Consider the following 20,951-nt stretch of genomic DNA (forward strand, 5'->3'; position numbering starts at 1 on the left):
ATCCAATGTGCAGATCTCTTACCTGAAAATACAGAAGTTCCCCAGCTCTTGTGATACAGACACAATTGTGTGGGTATTAAAAACCATGCTCTGCTTCTGGTGTGAGCTGCAGGAGATGGGCGCATCAACGGCTTTGTGCATGGTTAACAAACCCCATCACTCGAAGGAGGGAACAAACTAATTACACCAAAAGGCATGAGCAGACAATGCAGAGAACCCCAATGCTGTGACACAGCTCCTCATTAGCCCTTTTCACAGTAATCCAAGATGTTCCTTCAATCAGGAAGGACAAAGTACTCCCCTGCCCCAACAGCTTAAGTCTCCAGCAATGGTTAACAACAGGTAACAGGCAGAAACATGATCTTGACTCCCAGTGAACAAAAAGGTGTTGCATTAAGACAGAGGCAGTAAGGACTGCCTTCCTTGCTGGAGAATTTCAGTTGCTTTTCTGCTACAACCTGGGCCTTCTCTTTCAAGGCATGCTACATTAAATGCTCCTTCCTCTTTCATGTTCTTCAAACTGGTGCATTTTAGATCTCCTCAGCCTATGGGAGAAGGAGCAAGCGAGAAATTATCTCCCAGTAAACTATTTATAATGGAAATAACCTATAAATTGCCCAAATTGGTCTAAGTGACCTGGTCACTGGGTTTAGTGAGGCCCAAGTTCCAACTTTGCTGGATAAGAATATACCTTATGTTTTAATAACAAAATAACTTTCACTTTCAACTTTCGCACAAAAGGCCCAACTGATGAGAAAACATCCAAAGCAAAAAGCTACGGTTACAGTAGGAGTACTTCACAGTTACACACAGGAAAACACATTCTTGCTTTTATTTTGGTGGAACAGAATACAATATCCTTCAGCCCAAACTATTCAAAGCTGGCAATATTACCTTTTTCTTCATGCTGCAAGACTTCAGGAAACAGAACAGGGGACAGGAAGGGTTAGAAGTTTCTATTTAAGGCCGTTAATCCAGCAAGGTATTGAAAAATGTACTCAACTTTAAGCGTGAATAGTTGCATTGACTTCAGGAAGATTATTCACATGTAGGTAAATCAGGCAAGTGCTTCCATGGCTTGTTGAATCAAGCCACTAAATGAGAGCTGCTTCAGAGTACAGGTTTACTTGAATGGCTGGCAGAGCTCATTACATGAGCCTGGTTGATTCTTCCAAGGGCTAAACTGCTGTTTCCTCCTCAGCCTTCCTGAAGGTGTAATCTGTTTGCCTCCTCCACTTCACTGTAGCCACAGAAACATATTATTTCCTAAGAAAAAACTGTATGCAACATCTATTATATATAGTGGCTTAGCTCTCCCTTAAATAGGAACAGAAAAGAACAGTACAAAACAATAGTTTCACTTTCTCAACACACAAGAGCATCTTATTGAAAAAACTAAAATAAAAAAAAAAAGGTATCACCACAATATAAACCCCCAAATAATAATAATAATGAAATGGGAAGAAAGAAAAGGAATTAGCAGAATCCTGCAGACTCTGAAGTCTCTTGTTGCTGCATTGAAAAACAACCTTTCTTGGTGAAGCACAATGTTTTGTTTCTCTCTGTTTACCAACCCACTAGACAGGGAACAACAGTGCCCACAACCTACGCTGGAATTAAAAGGGAAAACACCATCATCTGCCTCATCTGCAGTCCAAAAAGAGAATGAACCCAAAAGGGCAGTCAGTGAACTGGTGAGGACACAGTTTCCCTGCAGGTGGCAGAAACTTCTAAGGGGAAGGAGGGGCTCCAAAAGCAGAATTCGAGTTGGAACCGCGTCGGAAAGTTCTATCTCGGAGGCCTGCAAGACATGAACTACTGAAGAAACAGTCAAAAGGTCCCACTGAAAAGCTGTGACAAGCTGTAATGTGCCATTTCAATTACAAGGAAGAGGGGAAATGGTTGGGGTTTTGTTGGGTTTTGTGTTTTTTATTTTGCGTTTTCTTTTTGGCTCATCAATATGATGAGCTTTCACATCCCAAACCACATTCAGGTAGTTTCCAAGTCTGCTTTTTTCTGTGTGGAATCTACTGATCCAGACCAAAAAACCAAACAAACAGAACAGGGATGCACAGTTCTTAAGTCCTGGAGCCTTCAACACTGCCTGAAAGAACAGCTGGCCTGGGGGATCCAGAGGTGCCTGCAAGATGGTGTTCATAGCAGCCTTGCAAGCAGAGGGGCTCACGTCTGCTATGTGCTGCCAACATTCTGCCCATCACCTTCATCATTAGGACCTGAAACAAAGAAAGTTCTTTGTCATAAGAAATATCTTTTGTTTTTTGCTTTACAACAAGAGACCCTACCTGAGAAGCCCACAGTAGTCTCAGATTTAGGATTTCAAGGACAGATAAGAACTGCAGAGGTCCCCTTCTGCCTGCCTTACATCTTCCTTCTCCAGATCGAGTTCTGTCCACTACAGAATTCTGTGTTCTTGACTAATCCGATTTATCTCATTTGGGGCTCCCAGTAGCACCCCAGAGCCTAAAAGCTCAAGTTTCCAGCCTCTTTAATCCACCCACTGCTTTTGTTTATATTCATTCCTTCTTTTTTCCCCCCCCGCAGCGAATCAGGATGGAGGACTGGTCTCTGTCAAAGGCTGGATGTTCTAAGCCATAGGAAAGCAAAGCACAGTAACAAGCCAGAAGCACATCTCTAATACAGTTACGGAGAGGGCAGAAAAAAAAGTATGGAAACCAGGAAGCTCGGTTATCTTTCCTGCTTACCACTTCCAACTGATCCTGAAGGTGCAATGACATCATCATCACTGTCTTCCTCGTTTGATTGCGTGACCTCTGGCTCAGGTGCTACATTCTTCACTTCTTGCTCTTGTTCCACTCTACTCCGCAAGGCCAAGATCCGATGGTGCAATGCAGCATACAGCTGCCCTGTGTCTTTAGAGCTTGCCTACATGGGTTTAGAAGCAAGGAAAAGGTGCAAGGAATTATAAAAGAATAAACCATTGCTTATGGAATCCACACCTGTTGTGCCCAATTTCACCATCTACTCAGTTTTCTAATGGAGGGTTTCCCACACTAGGTCAGAATGGGTTGTGGTAGACATAGGAAGGTGCTTGATGGACTGAACTGTGATGGTGAGGGTCTACTCCTCTCTGCTCAGCACCAGATCTGGCTCACATATGCAGCTGACTGCAGAGAAGCTCTTTACCAGGAGTCACACAGCTTTTCTGACACCTCCAAAGCTTATGCTAACGAGTTCTTGAATTACAAAGTTTGTCTTGTAAAGAAAAAACAATACTCACTGATATAAGAAAAACTTTAACTCCCTGGTCCTCTGTATCCATGGCAGTGATCCGGATGCTCTTCTCGCTGGCTTTATCGATCTGCATCTGAGCCCAGAGCTTGGTATTTAAGATTAACCTGAGACTCCCCTGAGTCCTCATCACTAAAGCCAATGAACAAGATCAGTTAGGTGGAAAAAGACACAACATGAAGCTCAGAACAGCCAAGATGGCTTTTTATTGTGGGACCATTTAAGTGTCTTTGCAAAGAATATCAAGGGAAAGCCCTTAAAACACGAATCTTGTCACAACTGTTAATCAGAAGAACATAGGCTATTAAAAATTAGCAGTCATGTCTAAAGATACTGAGCCCAAAGCCTTACATGTTAATACAATGTTCAGTGGTTGAATCTGAGCTGATCTCAGGCTAATGCACATTCCTGCCAGTCTGAACCGTAGTGCTCTATTCAAAGAGACTTCCCCTACCACAAGCACCCCATCCCAAAGGGCAGAGAGCCCAGATCTGAAGAACATTACCATAAATTTCTAGGCAAATATTGTAGTTGCTAAATGGAGCTTGCTTTTATAGAGGAAAAAAAAGCAACTGGCACATTTGCTACATTAGGAGAAATACTCCCTTTGGAAGAAAGTGTCAAATTGAAACAAGAGAAAAGGTCCAAACTGCTTCTGAGTTTCAGTAGCTAAGACATAACTAAAGTAGATGCTGCAGCACGCCATGGAAACATCCTATGAAAACAGCAGTGACTGTCATCCAGTACCTCATTTCCCCTGGTTCCTCTTACCCAGCCGAGACTGTAATGTTCCATCATCTGTTGAGGCCATATCATTGAGTCTCAGAAGTCCTCGACCTCTTTCCACCCAAGACTGAGAGTTTTTATCAAACACAAACAGCTTGCATTGAATCTGTAACAGGAAATCTCTCTGTAGCATAGTGGTCAATTGAAATAATACAATTCCTATTTAGTCACCTACAGCTGGTTAAAAAGATTCAGGTTTCATATTGGAATTTTAGCTGTCTATAAGCTGTGTAAAGCAAGGCAGTCATCCTCTCTCTTGCAATCAATTCCTCAAAAAAGGCTGACTGGTTTCATAAATTTTTATTAACAGAAGCTATAGACTCTTAAAGAATACCTGCATTCAAGAGCAAGCAACAAGAACAATTTCAGGTAAGGAACAAACTTTCACAGAGGAAACTTATTGTGATATGAGACTGGTGAAGGTCAGTAGGCTTACATCAGTCAGTTGTTTTCTAACCCAAAGTATTCTATGATAGAAGTTATGATGGATTCAGGAGAGTATGCTTAAGATTTGGATAGCCCAAACACTAACATTTCTTCAGAAAGAGGAAACCAAGAAACAACAAAGTAAGGCTCTGATTAATAAAAATCAAAAGGTTGCATTTTAACCCAAGAAAATCCATTAGACATATAGGGGGTGGCTGAGCTGCAGGGAATCAGGTGGTGTGCATCCATCCAGATGAATCCCCCTAAACTCAAAGCTCCACAACCTTACCATTTGCTTACCTGTAACACATTGCTTTCAGCTTCCTCCCCGGTGATCACTTCGACCTTTGCTAACAAACACTTCCTTGCTGTTGCTTTAGTGTAGGCTGCTGCAGACTCTGCCAGGGACTCGGAAATATTATTTGCTGAACAACATTTGAAAGTTGGAGAAGGATTAGCACGTTTGTGAGGTGGGTAAAGATCTCACACAAGTACACCAGAATTTGAAGCAATAAAGCACAGAAGACACACATGAACAAAATAATAGAGACAGGACTGAAATTTACAGCAGAAATTAAAGCTTGGCTTTTAAGCACAAGGCACAAGGGACAGGAGAGGAAAGTTAGTGACAGATCTTGTCCCTGCAGACAGTGTTTCAAAACCTTTCCTATCACACAGATATCTGTAGGTGCTCCAGCAGTCCCAACATTGCCACCAGCTCTGCAGCTGGGCCCACCCATGTCCAGCACCATTCATTCTCCACTTTCAGTCTGGCTTGGAAGCAGTTTCCTGGAGAAAACCCAAGCTTTCCAGAAAATCTTGCCAATCTGAACAGTTCGAACAGTCTGAAATCCAGCAAACAGCTCTTGGTTTAAGCAACCCATTTGGTGCACCAAATCAGTCTAATGTACATTGAACTCAGACGTTCAGACACTGGAAGCTGGAAAGAAGTTTGCCACATTTCTTCCACACTCTGTAGGTCCAAGTACCTGCTCTGTAACTCCCTCTACTTTCATTCTGCTGAAGTTAGTCCCAGTACTGCAGAACAACCATGAAAGAGACAGTGCAGCCTGTACATGTTTAACATTAAAACCAAAAGGACAAGAGAATCTGTAGCATCCAGCACATCACCTCCCACCCTGAGGATATGTCTTTGCTTACAGGACACAGTAAAGGCAACATAAAAATGTTTTATAAACTAACAGGACATTTAAACAAGGATTAACTACCATTCCTAAAATCATATTCCGTTTTTCACCTTTCTCTGGTGTGGCTTCCTGAGAAGAGGATTCAGACCCAGACTCTGTAGCAGCATTCTCCTTATTACTCTCTGTACTACCTTCATTTGATTTTGGTGGACTCTGTTGCAAAAAGAGAAGGGGGTAAACAGCAGGTAGAAAGCACACACTGATTCTGCAGAACAAAGCTAGTGATCAGTCACTGAGGGAAGCCCTAGTGTTCATCACCCATATGGCACAAGAACCACCCCACAGATGACATGCTCCCACAGTAACAGCTATCCCGCTTCCCCAGCCAAGGAACTGAATGGAGCCTGACCTGAACACAGTTCAGATTATTCTTCCTTGAACTGAAACCAAATTTCAACCCTCATTGTGAAGTTATGTTCAATAAAGCAAACAAATTTCAGCTATAGTTCAACCTGGTGCATCCCTGACTGAACTCCCTGCTCCGGGATTAGGTGGGGATGAGTACACAGCATTCAATGTTTCCCTTTTAGACCAGCATAGCAATAAAACCAACAGTAGGAAACAGTGAGGCACTGGAAGCTGTACCTTTGGATAGTACACCATGAACAGTTTTCTGAATCACACCTCAGTACTGAGGCTGCTGGCCTTGGAATCCCATCACTGAGGGATCACGGAACTGAACTTTTCTCAATTTGGAGGACAGAAAACATAGAACACTCAAACAGTTATGCTGAAGAAGCCATTTAAAGCAAACTGTGCCATAAAGTGCTTGAGAACCTCATGGACTACTAGAAGGCACTCAAGCTCCTTACACCAGTAGAGGTCAGCAGGGAAATCCCGGAGAACACTGCTGCTACAGCCAGTACTCATAATGAAATCCCCACACTGCAATCAGAAAAGGCAATTACCTACAAGCGAAACCCACTGAAAGAAAAGCCATGCTCCAGTGACAAGTATAATTAAAGGTTCTCAAAATCCCTGAGTGAGAATCCAGAACACAGACTCCTCACAGAGCTAGAGCACTCCATTCACTTTGGATACTCACTAGGACTCGCTCACTCATGTTCTGGCCAAAGACAAACTTGTTGCTAGATGCATCTGCACTGTTTGTAGAGTTCTCTACACTGGAGGAAAACAAAAAAACAACAGCAAACAAACCCACCCCCCCAACAAAATAGGTTTTAGAAGTCAGGAAAATATCCATTTATCTTCTGATAGAATTTGTCAGTAAGTGAGAGACTGTCGTTGGTTTTAAGTACTGGTTGGCACAGAAACAGCAGCAAAAATGAATTCCAACTTAGTAACACAAGACCATGTCCTGGTTTTACAGAATGAGAATCCTCTCAGAATGATGGCAAATGGTTTTGTCACTGTAAATATCTTCCCTTTAGATATCTAGCTCCACATTAAGACGCTCAATGCTAAGTGAGGGCTTACTGTTTGATCATACAACGTACTTTTAAACAGTATTTACATGCACAAATGTGAATTACTACAGGGTTTTAGGTCAATTGTCTCAGAAAGAAAAAGAATTAAAACTTAAAGAGAGGCTAACAAGAGGCATTATTTATCCCTCCTATCTCCAATACTATGCTCACCTAGAAGTTTCACAACCATATCTCAGCCCTCACATCTTCCTTATAGAATAAGCATCCTCCTCCAGTTTGGCATTTTTATGAACAGAGTTTAAATCCCATTTAGGAAGGACAACAGTGTTTTTTTTATTTTACAGACTGAGAAAACTTAAGTTACTGTTCACAGAATCACGGAATGGTTTGGGTTGGAAGGGACCTCAAAGCTCACCCAGTTCAACCCCCCTGGCACGGGCAGGGACACCTTCCACTACAGCAGGTTGAAGTACAGATCTGTACAGGATTCTACTGGTAGCTTCAATTAATTCCATCACTGTTTCTTTCTATTCATTCATGAGAAAACTTATCTTATCTTATGCTTGTTAGTTTTCTGAAGAGGCTCTGGTGAGGCTGTGGTCAAGCAAGCAGTGTCACATGCATCTCCCTTGAGGGTTCCCTCACATCTGAAGTTTGCCACCTCATTCTCCAGAATCCTGGGATCCCACTGACCCAGTATAAGCCCTGCATCCTAACAGCACAATCACAAATCATCCTGAACACAGAAAAGGTGTCCTCCAGCTTTCCCTGGAATCTTACCTGGAACTGATGTACTGTAGAAAATAATTTGTTGCAGAAGGTGTGTCTGTCGCGTGCAGGCCGGCATTGGGCACATCAGCAGCTTCATCGCTTTCATCTCCCAGCTAGGAACAGAAGGAGGAGACACTGACAGTCTGAACTGACCACAAACTTCCCAGCTTGTACTTCCCCAAGACAAAGTTCCAGCCACAAGCACTGTCTACAATAAAGCAATATAAGCCTATGACCTGGCATAGCTCTTGTTATGCCAGGAAACCTGTGCAACCCTGTCTTCAACAAGAGGTGCTAAAAATACAACTCCATGCACAGGTTTGAGCCCAGGCTGCCCTGTTTTTCTTTTCTCACCTTTAATGTGAACTCTTTAGTTCCATGGGAGCAACTTAGGAACACACTTCAACTTAATTCTGACCCAAAAGGTAAGAGAAAACAATAGATTGCACAGAGCTTGTTACCTATGAGCTTCTTATGCTAATAAACATTATTAATTCGTTTATTACATGCCTGGAAAGCCAGTTTTACTGAACAGCCAAACCAAACTGTGTTCACAGCTTCTCATTTTGTTTAAATACATGGAGGTTTTAACCCTTCTATATAGGGTGGCTGCAAAGTACTTCAGAACAGCTCATGCCATCAAATGATCCGTTCCACTGCTGCTCATCCTCGCTCAAAGACATCAACTCTTAGTCAAGATAACAAACACACATGTACCTTAACTCTATCTCTTAAGTTTTGCCCAAATACAAACGCTTGCTGTGCATTTAGTTCTGCCTTCTCACAGCTGTCATCATCTGAAGTGTTGTTAGACTCTTTTTTCTGACATTCTCCTGCCTAAAGAAAAGAAATGCAAAGCTTTAGCCTCGAGTTTCTTCCAACAAAAGCCACACTATGACATTGTGAGTCACACAGTCATTTCCCATGACAAACCTCTCCAGAGCTACAAGGCGATTTTTGCTTTCAAAATCCTGTTGTTTAAAATCATCTTCCTTAATGAACCACAGGATAGCTGAAGTTCCAGGGGATCTCTAACAATCCCTTGGTCCAAACTGTGCTCAAAGCAGCATCGGTGCTAGGCTACCTGAGACCTCCTACAGTCAAGTCTTAAAAAAAAATCCAAGGATATTACCAAGCTTTCCAGTTTGGTAGCCTGGTTCAATGCTCGACTGCAGTAAATGACAGAATGGTTTGGGCTGGAAGCAACCTTAAGGCTCCTCCAGTTCCAACCTCCTGCCAGAGGCAGCAACACCTTCCACTAGAGTAGATTGCTCTCAAGCAGCAGTAACATCATACAGCAAGATTAGACAAAGTTAGGACTACAAGGAAACAATGACAACAGAAGCAGAAATGGGCAAAAATAGGTATGAAAAAACATCCTAGACTGGATTCAGTAAATCTCTGTTGCATTTAGTAAAGATAAAAATAGTATACTATTAGTACAAAATCTAATACTACACCTAGAATGCACTCCCATGGTAAGGATAGAGAAGGAGGCTATCACTGCTGTAACTGCACTCATATTCCTAAGCAAATAGACTTTGTTCAGAGAATACTATTTTGAAGCCTGTCATCTTGAGTGTCCTTCCTGTGCTCCTGCAACTCACCTTGTCTTCAGAGTCAGAACTCTTCAGTGTGGCATTACTTAGCGATTCTGATGTGGCTGCGGAATCTGGTGGGATATTCACACCATTGGTGCCACTGCTGAGAACTGGAATAAGGAATGGGAAAATTCTGTTAAGTTCCCTACATACTTACATTGTCCTACAAGTTTTCTGTAGCCAACAGCATGCTGTTTTCTTAAGGCCATGAAACACTGCAATGTAAAATACAGAGTTCCCATAGTATTTACAAGGACCATGATTCAGTAATTCTTATCTGAATCAGAAGTCCACATGCAGAAACCCAGGTCAGCAAGAAGTCACTTCATCTTGAGAGCCCACTCTTCCAGCCTGTCCAGGTCACCTTGCGGCATGCCTCTACCTTCCAAAGTGTCCGCTTCCCCACTCAGTTTGGCATCATTGGTGAACTTCATCAGGGTACATTTGATCCCATCATCCAGATCGCTTATGAAGACATTGAACAGCATTGGGCCCAATATCAGTCCCTGGGGGACCCCACTGGTGACACATTCTCAGTTGAAGAAGCTGTTCACCACCACCCACTGGGTGCAGCCTGTCAGCCATTACCCCACCTACCTTACATCTAGGATGTTGCTCTTCTGAAAGGAGAAACCCAGCACAACAGAGACAGATGCTGAGTAAAACAAACTGCTGCACTAAGGAGATTTGAGGGTTTTTGTTCTCTCTTTGAGGTATTTTAGAAAGCAAAAGTGTTATTTACCCATCTGTGAGAAAGCTTTTGGCTGTGGTGCCTGTAATACTGCTGGACGTAGCACACTGCGCTGCTGCTCCTTCGGCTTGTGGCTGGGGAGACCTGCAAGTACAAAGGTTTTTCAAGAGCTATAAAGCTTTAAAGTTGAAAAACTCAGCTTCAGCTCATCTCTTCTGTAACTGCTTCCAACAGAGCATACAGTGGAAAAGCAGACATTTAAGAAGCTTCCACCTCCTCCTTTCCCATCTCTCACTCAGAATTAGTCCCAAGTAGAGAAGACAACTTCCTAGCCTTAAAAAACCCACTTCAATATATATTCTCTACCTTATCCAGGAAAGCACAGAAGAGAGTTTATGACTAACTCAGAAATACAAGCCAAAATGTAAGACAAATGAACAGCACACAAGCAATCCTATTTATGCACTGACACATTATTCAACTACACATTCCAAGTCTCCTTCTCTCTTCCTAATGAAGAGATTTCCAGGTACTCGTGCAGGGAGCCCAGCACTACTCTAAGGATTGAATCAAAGCACACTAAGCTCTGACACGTTTCAGAAGCGCAGTCCTGACTCAAGCCAAAGTCTGGCTGTGTCTGTGCACATTACACAGTGGATATGGGCATAACCACTGTGGAGAACGGAAAACTTTTCTGCCTTCCACTTACAGCAGCAGTCTGAGGAAACTCCTAAATACACGAAATGCTTGAACTGGTTTCTTTGTACTGCTGCAGAACAGACTGAACTCACCTGCACTGGGGGCCTGACCATGGATAAGGATTGGGGGCTTCAGTCGGAATCCACTGCTCTTTTCCTCTGGAAGCAAAATACAAACCCAAGAGGCCATAGCTGTAACACACTATGTACACTACAAGTCACAATTCTGCATGTTTTCCCCACTCTAATAACCTACAAGTTTTATAAATACTCAAAGTCATTAGGAGACTTCCAAAGAACAAATTCCTGTCTTCCAAAAAAAGTCTGGATTTCCAGGAATCATCACAGCAAATGCTCAAAGACAGAAACATAAGCTGCTGCAACAAAACCCCCTCCAAACTGGTTTTTCAGTAGAAACCTGAAACAGATCCTTTTCCCAAGAGAAATGGAGCTCTTTGTGTGAAGGCACTAATGGAGGTAATAGAGGTTCTAGGTGAGAATCAAACTGAAGAAAGAACCAACACTATGACTGAACATGACAGCTGCTAATAAGCACCCAACTGCTAATTATCATCAATTCAGTTACACTTTATTGGTAATATTAATTTCTCATCATCCCATTCGATTTTACAGTAGGAAGGGAAATGAAATTCCTTTGTTTGCATTCACTACACTTGAAGCTTTTAGGTAAAAAACCCAAAATCTCAAGAAATAATATTCATAAACCCACAGCTATTACAAAATGAGTTCCCAAGAATTTACAAGGTGTAATTATAAATGTTTTCTCTTATGGGCATAATGGCTGTGCTCAGCACCTTCCCATCTTACTTATTCTCCTGCCATTTAAGCATAAGATAACAATGTGCTAAACAGGACAACAAGAAGCCTAGGGAGGAGCTTTAGACAAGGGCCTGTAGGGACAGGCCAAGGGGAATGGCTTTAACCTGCCTGAGGGGAGACTGAGATGAGCTCTTAGGCAGAAGCTCTTCCCTGTGAGGGTGCTGAGGCGCTGGCACAGAGAAGCTGTGGCTGCCCCATCCCTGGCAGTGTTCAAGGCCAGGTCGGACACAGGGGCTTGGAGCAAACTGCTCTAGTGGAAGGGGTCCCTGCCCATGGCAGGGGCTGGAGCTGGAGGAGCTTTAAGGTCCCTTCCAACCCAAACCAGGCTGGGATTCTATACAGCAAAACCAAGTTACAGAACAGGAGGGATTAACAAAAGAAGCGGTTCACAAATCACGGCTGAACATCACCACAGATTATGGTACTTTGGCTCGTGACAGACTGACAGCAGTTTGCTGAGCAGAAGCAGAGAAATGGGGAAGCTCACCTGGTTCCGAGTCAGAGTTGCCTGTAGAGGGTTCACAGAAGCTTGATGGCATAAAAACGTTGTTCTTTGTTACTGCAGTCAAGGAAAAAGAAAGAGGAGTTGTGTATTTTATCTGAATTTTTACTCTGGTCCCAGACACATCAAAACTGGAAACTGAGAACAGTTTTTCTAGTCATTTGTCTTGTTCACTTTGGTTTTTTCTTTCTTCTGAACTAAACCAGCATTACAGGCACATTATTCTTCCCCACTCATGTCAGCAGTCTTATCACTGCTGTGGCTTAAGCCCCCAGCAGCCATCCATGTACTCTGACTTCTGTGGTCTGTGTTACCAAATTCAGGAAAGCCCAAAGGAGTTGACAGATATGTTTTATAAAATAATTCCTATCTGTAAGGTTTCAGATTTTTGTAGTTTCAGCTTTTAATCTTCTGCTGTGAAATTGAAGAATTCAACAGAAGTCTTTTAGATTTGCTGTCATCAGGTCACTTCCCAACAACTTCATGTGAAAAAAGCTACCTTTTTCTTAGTTCCTCTGCTGCCAGGGCAAAATCTCAGGTCATGTGTAAGTTGTTTTAGTCTTTTCCTTTTCTCCCGTTCCTTTTAAAGGAGAGAGGATTCAATACATTTCCTACCTGGCAGATGCAAGAGAGAATGATCACTGCCTGTGGTGTGTACAGGCAGCAGCACAATTGCTGGGAAGGCCAGGGGTGAATTCTTGCAGTTCACACACTGGGAATGGGAATGGTAATGCTTGACATTTGTATTCACTCACAGGAATGCTCTCTAGAATTTATGCTTCTCTCTTCACAGACACTTCCAGCTTTGGGCAAGAATTGTTTTAGCTAAGAGATGTCAGTGCTAGGGGCACATCTGGAGAATTCACTACTTTGTTTCCATCATCTTAGTTGAAATCATGGGTTGGAAAGGACTTTAAAGTTCATCCAGTTCCAACTCCTTGCCACAGGCAGGGACATCTTTCCACAAAACTTCCGTAAAGGTTCCTTTGAATATTGCTGTCAGCATTCAATGGCCATTGTTTGCAGAAAATCTTTCACTGTCCAAACCTCTTCAATTTTTGGTGGGGGTTAATAGTTCTCACAAGGGTAGGGAAATTTTTCTTACGTGAACCTGCATTATGTTTGAGGTTAAGGCAGACCATAATGAAAAGAGGGAAGATGGAATTAAAGGGAGAAGCAAATAAGAAAAAATAATCTAGAACTAAATACAAAAGGCAAGTGCTGCATCTTCTGGTATAACAGCGTTCAGAGATGACTTTCCTTTCTCATCTCATCATGCTTAAGCTTCTTCCACAGCCTCATAAAAATCAAAAGAGCTGATAAATCCTGTCATACTTCATGCAAGATGATCTGTTGGAGACAAAACCCCCCAGTGATATATATGGGAAGGAAGCAACATTTACCTGACTGAGAAGGAGGGAACTGAGTTAAGGACGACGTTCTCTCCCGCTTTACAGGTGGACAGTAGCTCCCATCCTCTCGATCAGATTCTGCAGGATAAGGGCAATTAGAGGAAAATGCACAAAATCCTGGAGAATCATTTTGTGAGATATAATCTTACAAACAAGTCTCTTACCATCCCCATCTTCTGGACTTGATCCATCTGCTGATCTCTGAAACCAGACGACAGTGACAAAACAAAATCACATACTGAACATCTCAATCTCTTTGGATCCATCTGAATGTTTTAATCATCACTTTGAAGGGGTTTTCATTCCTGGCAATGCATTGTTTCCAACTTACACAGAAGCATCTTGAGTTTCAGCCAAAAGACTATTAAATAAGATTCCACTTATTTCATTTACAAATAAGATACCTGAAAATCTATACCCAAGCACTACCATCTCCAGGGACTATTGCAACCATTATTACAGTCACAGCTTCCAGATATTGAAAACCTCAAAGTAACAATGCCCGAATTCAGGTCAAGTTTAAAAACATCACAGAAGTCCCAAGCTCCTCATGAACGTGCCTTTTAGTTGGAAGTGCATTCCAAAGCACTTTCTGATCAATGTAACTGGCTTGCGTCCCTTCACACAAAGGAAGAAGCTCTTTCCCAGTGCACTCTATAAACCAACACTATGGCAGTTTTACAGGAAGGAGTCTCCCAGCACATTCCACAGTGCCAGAAACAAACCAAGAACCATCACCAACTATCACAACATTCAACAAGTCTTTGAGTACAGGTTTCACATCTTTTCTGATGGCCCTGATCTTTTCTGCTTCCCCTGATACAATTTCCCTTGTTCCCACAACATATAATCCCCTGATGGATTCCTTTCACTATGGGAAGTGACCAGGGCACCATCAGCACCTTCATCTCGTTGTGAAACCTCCTGACCCAACTGGGCCCTCTCCCTAGTCCAACACTACCCCATTACTCCAACACGACACGTGCTAGTAGAATAGAAGAGTACAGAGAACTCACCAGCATCCTACCTTTGAAACTTAGCACAGGGAATGAAAAGCTCTGGAACAGGGAATGACAGTTCTGGAACACAGCCCCCTCCACACATATCTATGAGCCCAATCCCATTAATACTGTATTTGATGTTCCAGGCTCTATCCTGATCACTGTACTGTCCCATACATTTAAGTGAATGGAGTGAACTTGAAGGACGCTCTTGTGTAGCCAGGAATCCCTGTATGTATTCTCCAACAGCATTTCTGGTTCTTACATTTCTTTCAGTCCTGGGTTAACTGCTTTGAAAGGGCTTCTGCTCTTTAGGAACAAGTCTAAGATAATGCCCACATGTGACAGGCTCCTGAAATCCTCACAAACACAGTTCTCTTGGCCAGCCCTCGTAACAGACAAGGACAGAAAACTGACCTAAGCGCATGGCTACCTTCACCAGCTGTATTTTAAACACATTAACCTTTGCAAACTTTAACCTTCAAAACAAAAAAGGGGAAATAGGAAAATGTCTGCAGCAGGTCACTGAGCGAGAGTCGGGCACCTTCAGCTGTTTGTACCTTGTGAGGATGATCCATTCGCCACTGGGTTTAGTTGAAATAGCCCATTTCTGGTGGGGGGAGAGGGGGAAGCTAGTGCAAAAAAACAGTGCAGGGATTGTGCAGAACAGCCCTAGCAACCAAAGAGAACATGCCATGTATAGATGTCACAATCACAGTTCCAACCCCCTGCTATGGGCAGGGACCCCTTCCACCACCAACCAGGCCTTGAACACTGCCAGGGATGGGGCAGCCACAGCTGCTCTGGGCACCCTGTGCCAGCACCTCAGCACCCTCACAGGGAAGAGCTTCTGCCTAAGAGCTCATCTCAGTCTCCCCTCTGGCAGGTTAAAGCCATTCCCCTTGGCCTGTCCCTATAGGCTCTTGTGGGAAACCCCTCTCCAGCATCCTGCTATACACCCACTTCCTCACTCAGAGGAGCTCTTAACCTCAGTGAACACACAGCTTACCCCTAAAGTTTAAAATTACACTTGCTGTGTCTCCTGCCATGACATCCCCTGGGGAGTCACAAACAAACTGCATTTCTACTAACTGGAATGACAGCTACCTTAACAGCAGACCCAAAGGTGGGAGACAGGAATCCATCACACATCTTCCCACTTCTAGCTCTCCTTTACCTCTTCACCTTAAGACCATTTAAACTGTGAATGATTTATTATCCATGTTCAGCTTCAAAACAAGACAAACGGCTGCTCACCACGGAAAATGTCAGGGCTACAGAACAAATCAAAGAGAAATCCGTATCAACATCTCCTTACCTTCTGTGCTTTATCCTTCTGAAATACAAAGACAGGTGGAGCAATGGCAGGTTTTTCTGTAAAAAGAGAAATCAATGGTTTTTTTCCAACCACATTCATTACTGACCAACATGAAAACATTCTGTTCCAAGATGTTTTTACCAGCAATGAATCCCTCAAGCAGTTACATCTCAGTTACCCAAATTGTTTCCACCAGTCCCTGGTAACATATAATTAAAGGACTTGTTCTTCAAACGCTCCTTTTTCCTTCTGAAGATCAATACAAGTGATACCCAAAAGCTCTTTGTCTTTTGCCTCCAGATTTCTGTTTCAAACCAGTACACTTTTACCAAACTAGGCCACACTGGGAGGAAAAGCCCTTTGCAGCATTAATTACCGAGCACATGTCAACTTTGTAGGCAAAGGTTTTCTCCTTCCCTGCCACAAAGCATTAATGCAAAGGGAGTTTTGCTGTACACACCCACATAACCCTTTCTTAAAGGTCACCTAAATCTGACACTTGATTCCATTTGCATTTTATTACCATTGAAACCTTTAGAAAAGTCCTAAATCTTCAACATTTGCACATCTAAAATTTAAACCAAATATCCCATGCATATTATTACAGAAGAACCAGTCTTTTCTACATCATTTAAGTTCATGTCTGCTTCCCCCTTGAAGTATCAATTCAAACGTTGGCAGGACACTAAGTAAACACACCAACATTTAGTCTTCAAGAACAGAAAGAATTTCTAGAATCACAGAATCAACCAGTTTGGAAAAGACCTTCAAGATCATCCCCAGCACTGCCAAGGCCACCCCTAACCCAGGGCACTGAGGGCATGGTCTACACAGTGTGTGAACACTTGCAGGGACGGTGACTCCAGCCCTTCCCTGGGCAGCCTGTTCCAATGCTTAAGCACCCTTTGGAGAAGGAATTGTTCCTCTTCTCCATCTAAACCTCCCCTGGCACAGCTTGAGGCCATTTCTTCTTGTCCTATCACTTGTTCCTTGGAAGAAACCAACCCCACATCACTACAAACAACAAGTTTTTGTTTTCTGTTTCCGACCTCAGAACAAGACAAGCTTCTTTACAGAAGTTCCACTTTTGCAGCGATTCAGTCTTACAAACTGGGAATTTCAGAAAATTAACATTTTAAAAGCTTTCAGAACTTGAAAAGCCACCAGAAAAAGGAAAGCATCAAGTTTTAGCCCTGAGGAAAAACCTGTACCTTTTCAATGCCTGAACAGTGACATACTAACTCATTCTCACACAAGGAGATTCTACCATCTAAGGCAGCTTCAGCAGCACGATCTATATGAACAAGTTGTGTATTAACAGCAAGTGAGTGAACAAAGCATTCGGGTTTATGTGATGGAAGCTGTCTGGTTCTCCATGGTATTCCATACACGAAGTGGCAGTTTTAACACATGATGAGCAGGAATACCAAAGAACATCCCACCAAAGACTTCAGAGCCAGTTTCTGATACAGTTCAGTAACTGCTTTATAAAATAGCAACAACAACTGTGCCTAACATTAACAAAACCCTGGATTTCAATAATCAGACTTCTCACAACGCCTTTATCACCCTGTCGTGAAGTCTTTGTGACAAAGCCAATCAAGCTTCACACAGCTGGGGAGAAGGCACTGTCTCCTCCTCATTAGCTCCACACTTACCAGCCCATCTCTCATGATTAGGGGCAAGGTCAAGAGCAGGACCAGAAACTTCACAGTACAAACTTCTTTGGAAAGTGGTATTTGGACCATCTTATCCTTCACCCCCCTTCTCTGGGATCCCCTTACTCCAACAACCTTCTTCTGCCAAGGTACAGTTTGCCATCAACCCACTACAAAGAGGCACACGTACAGTTTCACCAACTCACTGGAGAAAAAGACAGGCAAGTGAATTGGAAAAGTATCAAGGCATGATCAGCATGAAGAAAATTAAGCAGTTATGGGAATATCAGAGGGAATGCTGGTAGCTTTGAAGAAATGCATCACAAAAAAGATCATCCATTAAAATAGCTGGAGGCTTAAAGGATACTACAGACTGGTTACTTGGAGGCAGTACTGACATCTCAGACCTTTAAGGCAGACAATAGACTAAGAGAGGTATCATAATTTAAAAGGTAAAGATAACATACTGTTGGAAAAGGAAAGAACAATGAAAGAATTGAAACAAAAGGGTGCCATGGTAAAAATGACAGGTTCCAAGAGCTTTGCATTAGTAAGGTGAAAGGACACAGGCCAAACAAACCCAGTTTCCAAGGCCAGGTTTGTTGCAGTAATCAGACAGGTAAGAGCCTAAGCAAGTCTCACTTGCATGAGCAAACCATAAGAGCCAATGTTGAAATGTGCTCAGCAAAACCAACCTGCACAAATTACTGAAACCTCTTTCTAGATACTCGTGCCAAAGAATAATGAGCTTCACACCTCACAACAAAATAGGACTGAGGCAGCACTGGTGTACAAAGCAATCAAGATTAAGGAATACCAAGAGCTTCAACCAGGCTTGGTTTGTGAATATGCCCATTTAGCTATCAAACACTTCAAACAAAAGATCAGTATGAAGTAGAAGATCAAAGAATCACCAGTACCAGAACAGTCACTTCACAGATCTGAATGAAAATACCTGGGCACAAGGACATAAAACATTCACCTCAGTACTGGAAAAATAGGTTGATGTGTTTAAGAATGAGGAGAAAACAATCCAAGTCACCTGAGAATATCACTGCTTCAGAGAGGTGAGGAGAAAAACTATGGAGTCCACTGACTTTTAGGGGAGTGATGCCAGGAAATACGTGTACCTGCACCGGTATACAAAGAACAGACACCTCCAAAATTGAACTGGAGGAAAGAAACTCAACACAAGACACGACAGCCAGTACTATCAGGATGGGCAGAAGAGGCAATAGTTCAGAAGCAAGCTGATCTTGCTTGATCCTACGAAAGCTTGTATCACCTTATTGGAAGAAGGAAGGGAACAGTGAAGGATGAAGATGACAACTGGAAGGAGATGTGAGCACAAACTAAAGAGATTAGCAGGTGAGGGAAGTCATTGGGGTCAGAAAAGGATCTGAACAGAAAAAAAGAAAGAGAAAAAGGAAGATTAGCTGAAAGAGTAAAGTTCCCCCCTGCAGCCTACGCAAGGCTGCAGCAGTACAGAGACACGGGAAGGAACACACAACAAGTCAGCAGCAAAAGATGCAATAAACATTGCTAACTTGGAATTCACTGATGAGCTTAATGTTTCCCACTAGAACGGGGAGGTTAAGCAAGAGGCTTGCACAACTTAAGACAGCCATTCCCAAACTTGTGGATCTGAAAGAACACAGTAAACCCTGAAAGCTTACTGTAAGATTATAACAACAGTACGGAAATACTGCCCTTAAGTTTCTCACAAGCAGTCATTACACATTTGACTATTTACTACCATTCCTGACACCACTTATCATGCCTCTTTGGGCACTGTCAGCTCATCTTGAGTTTGGGAGCCCAAGACATGCTGCAGCACAGGATTTGTGAAGTAACTTCAGTCTAATTATGTGCCAGCTGCTCATAGACATCATAGAGTCACAGAATAGTTAGGGTTGGAAAGGACCTTGAGATCATCTAGTTCCAACCCCCCTGCCATGGGCAGGGACACCCCACACTAAACCATACCACCCAAGGCCTCATCCAACCTGGCCTTGAACACCACCAGGGATGGAGCATTCACAACCTCCCTGGGCAACCCATTCCAGTGCCTCACCACCCTCTCAGTAAAGAATTTCTTCCTTATATCCAATCTAAACTTCCCCTGTTTCAGTTTGAACCCGTTACCCCTTGTCCTGGCACTACAGTCCCTGATGAAGAGTCCATCCCCAGCATCCTTGTAGGCCTCCTTCAGATACTGGAAGGCTGCTATGAGGTCTCCACGCAGCCTTCTCATCTTCAAACGCTACACCTATAACAGACACTTGCTTCCTGCTGTTTAATGTTAATATCAGAACTGCAATTGCTACTGTTATAGAGCTCAAATGGAAGAAGCAGTCTTAAAGAAGGGGCCTCACACACTTGCATTCGCCTCCTTCCAGCATTTCCTCTCCTCTTTCAGTAGCTGAGAAAAGGGATGAGAAACAGACAGCTGCAGACTTGGTTTTGCAGAGACTTTGAAGGAAGTTCATTCTCAAAGGCAAACTGTTGATGCCTACTGTCACCTACACAACATTCTATACACCTAGGAGAACACCCAAGCCTTACAACAGCACAGCCCATGTGTTCCTAACCCTCTTCAGAGAGAGGTTAAACCATTATTTCTTTACTTCGGAGATTTTCAGCTTAAACACATATATATATAAATATACCTCACTTAGTTTTATGTAACCACCTCTATTATCCCCTTAGCCAAAAGGAGGATTAACACGAGTGGAAGTTAAGGAAATAGTTACAACAGGCCTAAAACCGTGGCAATGATCCCAAAACGCAAGTGGACGAACCGGGACACAAAGCGGCTCGGGACTGCCCCAGGGCCAGAAGCGAGGCGCTCGCTGCCCCGCTCCGCGGCGTCCGGGGCACGCTCGGTGCGCGCAGGGACCCGCCGCCAGCTGCCGCCCCCGGGAGCCGCCACTAGGCGGGAGGCACCCGCAGCGCGGCCCCGGGCCGCCGCCACCCCTGACCCCCGCAGCGCGGCCCGGCCGGGAGCGCGTCGGCCCGGCCGGCAACTCCCTTTGTCCGGCCGCTCGCCCCACAGGGGCCGGGGCACGAAGAGGCCGCAGGGAGGGAACGCTTCCGAGGGCGGGCGCACGCCCGGCCGCGCCTCACAGAGCGGGTCGCAGGGTCGGGCTGCAGCGGGGAGCGGCGGCAGAGCCGGGCCGGAGCGACCCCACGGCGGCCCCGCTGCGCAGCACCAGTGCCCGCCTACCTTCGTTCGCCAGGTCCGCCATTTTACTTCCTCAATCCCGCCCACAATGCACCGCGCGGCCGGACGCTTCCACTCACCGCGGGCCGGGCCGCGCCGCGCAGGCGTCGATTTGTGGCCGCTCTGAGGGGGCGTCGCGCATGCGCGGGGGCCCTGCC

The 20,951-nt window shown here is 43.8% G+C and overlaps 1 protein-coding gene across 4 annotated transcripts; it reads right to left on the reverse strand.

The window, feature by feature from the left end:
* Nucleotides 1-816: 816 nt before the first annotated feature.
* Nucleotides 817-20,880, reverse strand: RANBP3 (RAN binding protein 3). Of its 4 annotated transcripts, XM_080634039.1 has the most exons (17): nt 20,797-20,878; nt 15,913-15,968; nt 13,758-13,794; nt 13,585-13,671; nt 12,167-12,238; nt 10,933-10,998; nt 10,193-10,285; nt 9,457-9,560; nt 8,567-8,686; nt 7,859-7,962; nt 6,736-6,814; nt 5,741-5,843; nt 4,783-4,907; nt 4,042-4,162; nt 3,260-3,402; nt 2,724-2,904; nt 817-2,234 (listed from the first exon to the last, which is right to left on the reverse strand). In XM_080634039.1, the coding sequence occupies exons 1-17, from the start codon at nt 20,816-20,818 to the stop codon at nt 2,191-2,193; spliced, it is 1,557 nt and encodes a 518-aa protein (XP_080490165.1). In that variant the 5' UTR covers nt 20,819-20,878; the 3' UTR covers nt 817-2,190. The 4 variants fall into 4 exon arrangements, with proteins under 4 accessions (XP_080490165.1, XP_080490166.1, XP_080490167.1 ...); XM_080634040.1 differs by lacking the exon at nt 10,933-10,998 and having other exon boundaries at nt 20,797-20,880; XM_080634041.1 differs by lacking the exon at nt 8,567-8,686 and having other exon boundaries at nt 20,797-20,879.
* Nucleotides 20,881-20,951: the final 71 nt, after the last annotated feature.

Source organism: Psittacula echo, assembly GCF_963264785.1.
Source record: "Psittacula echo genome assembly, chromosome: 24".
NCBI lineage: Eukaryota > Metazoa > Chordata > Aves > Psittaciformes > Psittacidae > Psittacula > Psittacula echo.